Source organism: Sapajus apella, unplaced genomic scaffold (assembly GCF_009761245.1).
Source record: "Sapajus apella isolate SASKATOON/1434 unplaced genomic scaffold, GSC_monkey_1.0 scaffold155, whole genome shotgun sequence".
Lineage (NCBI taxonomy): Eukaryota > Metazoa > Chordata > Mammalia > Primates > Cebidae > Sapajus > Sapajus apella.
In genome coordinates, this window is record NW_022437095.1 from 344740 (window position 1) to 354025 (window position 9286).

At 47.1% G+C, this 9286-nt stretch overlaps 1 protein-coding gene across 7 annotated transcripts in view; it reads right to left on the reverse strand.

The window, feature by feature from the left end:
- DIP2C (disco interacting protein 2 homolog C) overlaps positions 1-9286 on the reverse strand; it is a 183871-nt gene that overhangs the window by 94317 nt on the left and 80268 nt on the right. For all 7 annotated transcript variants that reach the window (XM_032266148.1, XM_032266146.1, XM_032266147.1 and 4 more), the window contains 3 exons: positions 8255-8348; positions 7695-7814; positions 6366-6480 (listed from right to left, as the gene is read on the reverse strand). In XM_032266148.1, the coding sequence (XP_032122039.1) occupies positions 6366-6480; positions 7695-7814; positions 8255-8348 (329 nt within the window). The remainder of the gene's footprint in view (positions 1-6365; positions 6481-7694; positions 7815-8254; positions 8349-9286) is intronic.

A 9286-nucleotide genomic window follows, 5' to 3' on the forward strand; every position in this document is an offset into this window, starting at 1 on the left:
AAATGCTACAAAGCCTGGCAAGTGGGAAGGTGCATGGCACACACAGTCCACAGGCTCAGCGGCTGCAGGTGTCAGGCTGTGGCCTCGTGTCTACAACCTGCTGCAGCCCTGTGACACCAGTGGCACCGGTATCAGCAGGTACAATATTGACTTCCTCATTCACAAAGGAAGAGACTGGAAACCTCGAAGGATGGTTGGTCCAAGGTGACATATCAGAAGGTCCAGTCAGTCCAATCACCTGCCTTTTCTACTGAATACGGTGTTTTTGAAAATCAAAACGAAAATTTAAAAGCACTTTTAAATATACAAAGTAATGGACAAACTCCAGGTAACCAACACCATAGCAAACATTTGGTAAATATTAGCTGACTAAGCCATCTTGTGACATAGCTTGGATTCTGTCCACCGATCCTATCCTAACAGCAAACTGAAAGGGTGAAGGGTGATTTTAAGTGATGTCAAACCCCAAAATCAGTTCTGGCAAGCACACTGTAGCATTGACCATGCACGAGTTCTCAGCATGGAGGAAATTCACCAGGGTTTAGAGCCAGGCATCACCTGTCTCTCTGCTCCTGTCTTTCTCATCTCAAGGTGCCCATTGTCCTGGGTCCCTCTGGCAGCTGCTGGGCCTGCAGAGCCGCAGAGGGTGCACAGCCACGGAGCCAAACCCCAAAATCAGCTGTTGGTTTTAGAAACTACAGTACAGTTTTTTACATAACCTGCAGCCTGCTTTATTTCAGTTGTCTTTGAGGGTATTTAAATCTAAATTTAAAAAATAACCTATTTCAATTTTGGTTACAGGCATTTACCATTCTGAGATCCAGGAAGGAAGGTGAAAGGGGAGGCATTTGTGGTACTTGTGATTAATTTACATGGGTAACACAATCTGCACTTTCAAATACATCACAATAATATTTTCCCAAAATTGTACTGTCTGGCTAAAACCATGAAGTCAGTAAGGAAGCAGTGAGCGTGGCTTAGATTCAAAGTCGTCCACCTTCTCCTGGGTGGTTTTTTGTGGTTATCTTATACAGGAGCCACACGGAAAGGGGCACACATCACTAAATGTCACATGTGGCCTGGGACACATGGCGTGGACACAGGACATATGCACAGACCATGAGATATGAACACCGCTGTTACCACATAAGCAGATCAGGGTAATCTTGGCTATGCCTTCATCTCACTCGTATACTGCAGACTTGTGTGAGTCGTGAAATGCTTGCCTTTTGGTTTTAAAGACTGGGAAGAGTCATGAGATACAGTGCTGAGGAGAAGGGCGAAACAACTTCCTCAAGGCAAGCGTCTGGACCCTCTGCAAGGGGGAGTGTCGGCGTTAAGACAAGGCTCAGATGAGTCTGCGAGGAAAGATCTTTCATCAACATCTGAAGGTCAGAAGCAGAGCAAGGATCATGAAGCGGATTTGGAAACTCAAAAGCGCTTTCTCTTCAAAAAGCTGTGTTACTGACATATCTTTTTATTTATTTATTTGAGACACCCAGGCTGGAGTGCACTGGCACGATCTTAGCTCACTGCAACCTCTGCCTCCTGAGTTCAAGTGATTCTTCTGCCTCACCCTCCCGAGTAGCTGGGGTTACAGGCACACGCCATCATGCCTGGCTAATTTTTGTATTTTTTTTTCTAGAGACAGGGATTCTCCATGTTGGCCAGGCTGGTCTTGAACTCCTGACCTCAGGCGATCCACCTGCCTTGGTGTCCCAAAGTGCTGGGATTACAGGTGTGAGCCACCGCCCCCGCCCCCACCTGACACACCTTTTGATGGTATAGTTTGCTTTTTCACAGGAGCTGCCTACCATGAGGTCCCCCATTCTGCCTGTCACTCAGGGGTACTCAAGGAGGGGAGAGAAGTGAACCTTCCCAGCCTCTTCAGAGCCCAAGCCCAGGGCCGTGCACAGCAAGGGAGTTGAAGTTAAGATGGTCACTTGCTGCGTATGGCAGGAGTCGCACACTTTCTCAGGAAAGGGCCAGAAAGTAAACACTCAAGGCCACACTGCTCCACTCAGCTGCTATGGGCAATTGGTAACAAGTGGGCATGGCTGAGCCCCAAGGAGATGTCACGCACAGAAAGGGGCAGGGGGTTGTCCACCCGTGACGCAAGGACGCATTCTGCTTGTTCACCCAGTGAAACCACAGGGCAAGTTCCACAGCTATCTGCAATGACCTCTTCCTTGACCTGACGGGCTGTGGATGTCCTCCCTCACCATGCCCCTCACTGGCCTTTCTTTTTGTTGCGTCCTCAGCACAAGAACCACTTCTGCCAAACAGGTGTTCTAAAAACATCTGCTGAGCGGATGAGAAGCTAACGTGGAGCCAGAGACAGGTTGGAAAACAGAGGGCAGAGGGAAAACAGAACAAGAGTGCTCACGGGCTGAACAGTGAGGGGACAGCAGCAGAGGGTGGGCTCTCCCCGCAGCCCCATGTGAAAGAGAAGGGCAAACAGCCAGCTGGGAGGGGAATGTGACATGGGCAGCGTCCAGGAGGCGGTGGGGCCAGGGGACAAGGCCCTTCGTGCTCGCAGCTCCATGCCAGGCCCAGCCAAGAAGGTTTTCTGACCAAGTGCTCTTGCAAACAGGACTCGCCCCATGAATTCTGCCCTCCCACTTCCCAGTTTTGTGGCTGGCTGTGGGAAACAGAGCACAGAGCTCCCAAGACCTCCGGGGGCACATGTGCTCTGGGGAAGGGCTCCAGGACCCAGGTGGCCCTGTCTCTGGAGGGGGTTGCAAGACCCGGAAGAACAGCAGGCGAGGCAGCCGCCCTCCCTCTGGGGTGGAACAGCTCCAGGGAGACCCACCTGCCCCGGTTCTGGTGTTTTCACTGGTTATCTGAAAACAAGTGACTATGGCTCTAAAGACTGACAATGGTTGCAGGTTATCATCCGGAGTGGGGAGGCCAGAGGACGGGCAGAGGCATGCTGGGGGCCGGCAGACAGGAGCCATGCCCCCCGGGGCCAGGCCGCCTGACCCAGCCTTCTGGCTCCGATCAGCTGCTAGTCTTTGGTACACCTAATACACAGGTTCACCAGCCTGGGGTGGAGGTGGGTTCAGACTCTGTTTCAGCCAGTCACAAACAGTCTGGAAGCTGCTCAATCCCCACTGCTTTTTTTCCAAAGGAGAGCTACACCTTTGACAAAACTGCAAACTACCATTCCCCGTCCATTTATGATCTCACGGACTCAAACTCATGATCCCCCTGTTTATGCAGCAGGTTCTCGTGATGCTGGACATGTCTGCTGGTTGGTGGGTTTAATGCCCGAGCCCCACGAACCATGAGAGAAAACGTCTCTCGGGCCACACCAAGACACACTCAGTAAACAGCTGCTGCCTGTAACGAACCCTGACCTTTTAATCTTCTCAAAAAAAAATATTTGAGAGCATTTTAAAAGATTTTACAAGAAATGATTAATCATCCTTTGCTCATCCTGTCTTCCTTTGCCAATCGATGCTGGGGCTCAGTGCTGCGGGCCTTCACAGAGCGTGCTCTCAGGAGACGCAAACGGGAGAAGCATCCTACCCCAACTCTGGCTGTGGAGAAGCACGGGTGAACCATCGCCCTCCCCATCCTAACTCTGGGCTTCCTGCTGGTGAATGGCTCATTTTCTGAATTGTCTGTGGCAAAGCTGTGACTTGACAGAACTCTGGGGTCTTAAACATTGACAGGTGGAAGGAAATTTACAGATTACTGAACCCAACCCCTCATTTTCCGGTAAAGACAATGAGGCCTGTGGCAAAGGGCGGGGGCCAGGATCCTGCAGCCACCCACCCAGGCTCTGAGCTGGCTCCAGACCCGAGGCCCCACCACGCTTGCTGCCTGAAGCCCCGCCTTGGCATCCACTCTTGGGTCCTCAAATAGACACGCATTTTAGTGTTGATCTCTGAAGAACATGATTGTGATGGTAAATCTGCTACTACAACCTCAGATGTATTTTTTCTCCAAGGTCTAACAGGAATGCCAGAAGATAATTCAGAGAGCACCTGCTGTTAGGGTAACTCTATCCTTTTAAAAACTGACATAAGAACTAACACCATAAAAACCCTAGAAGAAAACATAGGCAAAACCATTCAGGACATAGGCATAGGCAAGGACTTCATGACTAAAACACCAAAAGCACTGGCAACAAAAGCCAAAATAGACAAATCGGATCTAATTAAACTCCAGAGCTTCTGCACAGCAAAAGAAACACAAGCAACCAACAGAATAGGAAAAAATTTTTGCAATCTACCCATCTGACAAAGGGCTAATATCCAGAATCTACAAAGAACTACAAAGAAGATTCTACAAAGATTCTACAAAGAATCTACAAAGCAGATTTACAAGAAAAAAACAAACCCATTCAAAAGTGGGTGAAGGATAACAGACACTTCAAAAGAAGACATTTATGCAGTCAACAAACATATGAAAAAATGCTCATCATCACTGGTCATTAGAGAAATGCAAATCAAAACCACATTGAGATACCATCTCACACCAGTTAGAATAGTGATCATTAAAAAATCTGGAGACAACAGATGCTGGAGAGGATGTGGAGAAAAAGGAACACTTTTACACTGTTGGTGGGAGTGTAAATTAGTTCAACCATCATGGAAGACAGTGTGGTGATTCCTCAAATTTGACCCAGCAATCCCATTACTGGGTATATACCCGAAGGATTATAAATCATTATATTATAAAGACATACACACACGTATGTTCGCTGTAGCACTGTTTATGATAGCAAAGACCTGGAATCAACCCAAAGGCCCATCAATGATAGACTGGACAAAGAAAATTTGGCACATATACACCATGGAATACTATGCAGCCATAAAAAATGACAAGTTAGTGTCCTTTGTAGAGACATGGATGAATCTAGAAACAATCATTCTCAGCAAACCGACACAAGAACAGAAAACCAAACACTGCATGTTCTCAATCACAGGCGGGTGATGAACAATGAAAACACTTGGGCACAGGGAAGAGAACAACACTCACTGGACTAGGTGGAGAGGTGGAGAGGTGGAGGGGACGGGAGGGGAGGGGAGGGACAGCAGGGGGCGGGGCGGATGGGAAGGGATAACACTGGGAGAAATGCCTGATGTAGGTGGTGGGGTTGTGGGGAATGTGGCACGTATGTACTTATGCAACAATCCTGCAGGATGTTAGGATGTGCACATGTGCCCCAGAGCCCAAAGTACAATTAAAAAAAAAAAAGTGAAGACCAGATTCTGGTTAGTGTTACCATCTTTTACCTATTTAAATTATGTAAGACTTTTAACTTCTGGTTTAATCAAAATGAAAAGTGGCTTCTATATTTCAAATGTTTCCAGTTTCTCAGCTTGCTAGTCAGCTAATGTAGTTAATATTACATGAACACCTAAAAGCTTCAGAAGGCCTCTTTACTTAAGGAAATAATTTCAATAATATTTTTTGGAAAGCCCAATGTTTTCATAACGCAGAGCAGAACTCATGTACTTTGTACACTGACTTTCCTATGTCACTTACACTACATCTGTGCTACATGAGAGAAAACCTAATTAGGGATGAAACCCAAAGATATTAAAAAATAAGTCATGTCACAAGTTTCAAAGGTCTAGATGGGTCGCACACTTTCTGACATGAGTGCTGATGGCGGAGAGGCTGCTCCAACGGGCCTTTCTTGCACCCGCGCTTGAGACTGATGGTGGTGAACACTTTCCATCTTGGCAGCACAGATTTTACTCCCCCATTACCACTTCCTTCCCAAGCACTGTGCTGTCATACAGCAGACTGCAGTGACCGGGGTCATAGTGACCTGACCCAGGGCTCTCTGGATGACGGTGGCCTCAAGGAAAGCACCCCATGGGATATCTGGTTACCACAGACCTTCGAGCCCTTAGATGTGGCACTAAGCTGCTCCAATGCTTGGCAAAGCAGCGCCCTTTAAAGTTCAGCATTCCAAAGAGCAGAAAGTGAAGACAGCGAAGGGCAGAAGTGGCACGCCACAGAGAGCATGCTTGGCTGTGAGGGTCTCACTTCTTCTAGTGCCTATTCTATCCCATCCCAAATCAAACCAGACACTGATATGAGCAAGTGGAAACTGGAGTAAACTGCAAGGACTGGATATTACGGCCCCATGTGTCTTCAGAAAGTTCCACTTACTAAGGAATTGCAGCGAAACTTCAGGGAGCGATCAATGTTTTTTAATGCATGAATCTAGGCTGTTTGAAAGAATCTGCTCCAGGACATAAGAGAAATAAACTCACCCTGAAAGGTTAGGGCCCATTTTCACCCTCACCCTCAGCACTGATGGTCAGGATTTCCTGATCTCCCTCTGCTGCTGAATTAGGACTGTCTCTAGGTTATCTACGTAAATCAGCACAACCCAGTACCTCCGGATGGCCACAGTGAGGGCCTCTGGTGAGCTGGCGCAGGGACAGATGACCTCCTGTCGAAGGCCTTTACTTTGGAAGACATTGAGAAATGCATCGCAAGAAGAAATAGACCCTAGAGTGAAAGAGGGACAATGATCAGACAGCTGAAGCACTGTGACCGATGACAAAATCCCGTAACATAAAACAGTTCTGAAGGTAGGATTCAGGCACAAGTGGATCTAGGCAGCATGGAAAAACACTGCATTTAATACAACTATGTTACACTGAAAGTTGTTATTCTCAAAATAACAGAACTCAAGAATTTAAGAATGCAATCTCCACATTTATGATGCCTTTTCTGACAGATGAACTTACTTTAATCACTTTTCTGGGACTTGTTCCACCATTATGCAAAGTCTAAGAGGGGAAAAATCTAAACCAAATGCTGAAAACTTTCCTCTATATTAATTTAAATGATGAGGGCGAGGCATAATTATGAAGAACATATCAGCTAAACTATTTCCAAATATAGATATACTTTCCTTTATGTAAGATGTATTGTTCTGTGGAGTTACAGGTTAAAAACAATTGTTTATTAAATTTTCTCAGGGTTTACGAAATTTTATAAGTGAAAATTGTTTATAAAACATGTTTATGAGTCTAATTTTGTATATCTGGCATTAAAGGAGTTTATGCTGCTTTAGTTTACAAATTTAAATGCTGCATGTTTCATAAATGTGGTCAGAAACCTCCTTTCATCAAGTTCACTTTGCTTCTAAGCTTTAGCTCTTTTCTCACAAAAGCATGACAGCTAGGTTCTTATTTCAGTTGGCTGAAATACTTCTCAAGGTATACTAATAGCATTCTGTAGAACTGCTAGTTTATCTGGGTATTGTTGTTAGAGGATGTAGTAATGAAATTACATTAAAAATGACAAATTAATTTACTGATAAAGGAAACGACTATAGACCATAAAGTAATGGCAGCCAAGTATTTCCTGAGGCACTTATTACCTGCTTAGGGCTTATTTTATTTAATCCTCATGAAAGTTTATGACTTAAGCACCGTTTTACAGCCAGGGGAAATAGGGTCAGCAAAGGAACTTTCTCTACAGAACCAAGACATCCTCTGAATCCCAGGGCTATGGTGTCTGTAAATGCCTGTCCTTACCCTTACGCCATCGTAGCTCTCGGCCAGAGCGAATGACACTGTTTGGTTATTTTAAGACCACTTCTTTACTAAGATAAAGCTTAGAAAAAGAAAAATCAAAGTGCAAAGAATGAAGCCTGGAAAAAACAGACTCCACAGATAGCCTGACTCGCGAGTTCACACGGGTTCTTCACTTACAGGGGTTCGCTCCATCCGCCACAATTAGCATTCGCAAAGAGGAGAGGTTGATGTCTCTCTGATCTCTGTGTGCTACTAATGCCCAATGCATATCCCTCGATTTCACACACGCCACTTTTGCTAAATAGAAAAATAGAAATAGGTTAGCATGTGCCACTGTCAGACCATCCCCTATTGAAAAAGAGGTCATGATGAGTAGTGGGGAAGCCTGAAGAATCATTTGTCACCCAGCCCCCATGAGCCACATAGGACCCACTTTTTTTGTTATTTTTGAGATGGAGTTTTGCTCATCGCCCAGGCTACAGCACAGTGGCACAATGTTAGCTGACTGTTACCTCCTTCTCCTGGGTTCAAGCAATTTTCCTGCCTCAACCTCCAGAGTAGTTGGGATTACAGGCGCCCACCACCACGCCCAGCTAACTTTTATATTTTTAGTAGAGACAGGGTTTCACCATGGTGGCCAGGCTGGTCTTGAACTCCTGACCTCAGGTGACCCACCACCTCACCCTCCCAAAGTGCTGGGATTACAGGCATGAGCCACACTGCCTGCTGAGACCCACCTTTGTACTGGCAGACCTTCTGGATCCAGGAGAGAGGATTCACCTTCATCAGCGAGTATGGGATGCTGATCACATGCATCATGTTCATGACACTCTGCAATCAATGAAGGAAAACACAGGGTGAGCATGGAGGGGCATGCAGAGGAGCATCTCTCAGCCAGCAGTGCAGACATCAGGCCGCATGGGCCCCCAGAGGAGGAACGGTTCTCAGCAAATGCCATGAACACCAGGACGCGCAGGCCCCTGGAGGCTCTTTAGGGAGGGGATGGGAGGGACGGCCAGTACAGAGAGGCACGCAAAGCAGCAGCTCTCAGCAAGCGTCACGGACGCAGGCTGCACAGGGCCCTGGAGGCTCCTTAAGGTTGGGACAGCAGGGACGGCAAGTACGAAGGGCATGGCAGAGCAGCAGCTCTCAGAGAGTGCCATGGACACCAGGCCACATGGGGCCCTGGAAAGGAGAAGGAGTGGCTCTCAGGGAACACCACGGACAACAGGCCACACAGTTCTGGAGGAGGAGCGGCTCTCGGGGAGTACCGAGGACAACAGGCCGCACAGGGCCCTGGAGGCTCGTTAGGGTGGGAGGGTAGGGAGGGGCAGGGATGGCTGGTCTCCATCAGGTGTGACATGGCCAAGTCTAGCTGTGATCGTGTAAAGGCACGTCTACGGAAAAGCGACTTCTCAAGGTCTCCCTTGAACACCACTGCTTTCCCTAAACTACGCTGAGATAATTAAATAATTTAAGTCCAAATCCTTTTGAAGATGAAGCCTTTGGTGCAGGATCGTCATTTTCAACGGCCTTTCATATCCTCAAAGCCTAATTCTTCCTAGTGTGATATGCTAACTCTCATTTCACAGAACCCATCCTGAGAATCACATGCTGCCCTGAAACATGGGGCTGGGGGAAGCTCACACTCTGGCTCCTGCCAGACCTTGATGCAGCACATCGGGATTCCTGGCAAAAATAAACTAGGAAACACTGGCTAGTACCTGCACACTGCTGCACACTGAGGCTGGGACTCACACCTGCACGCT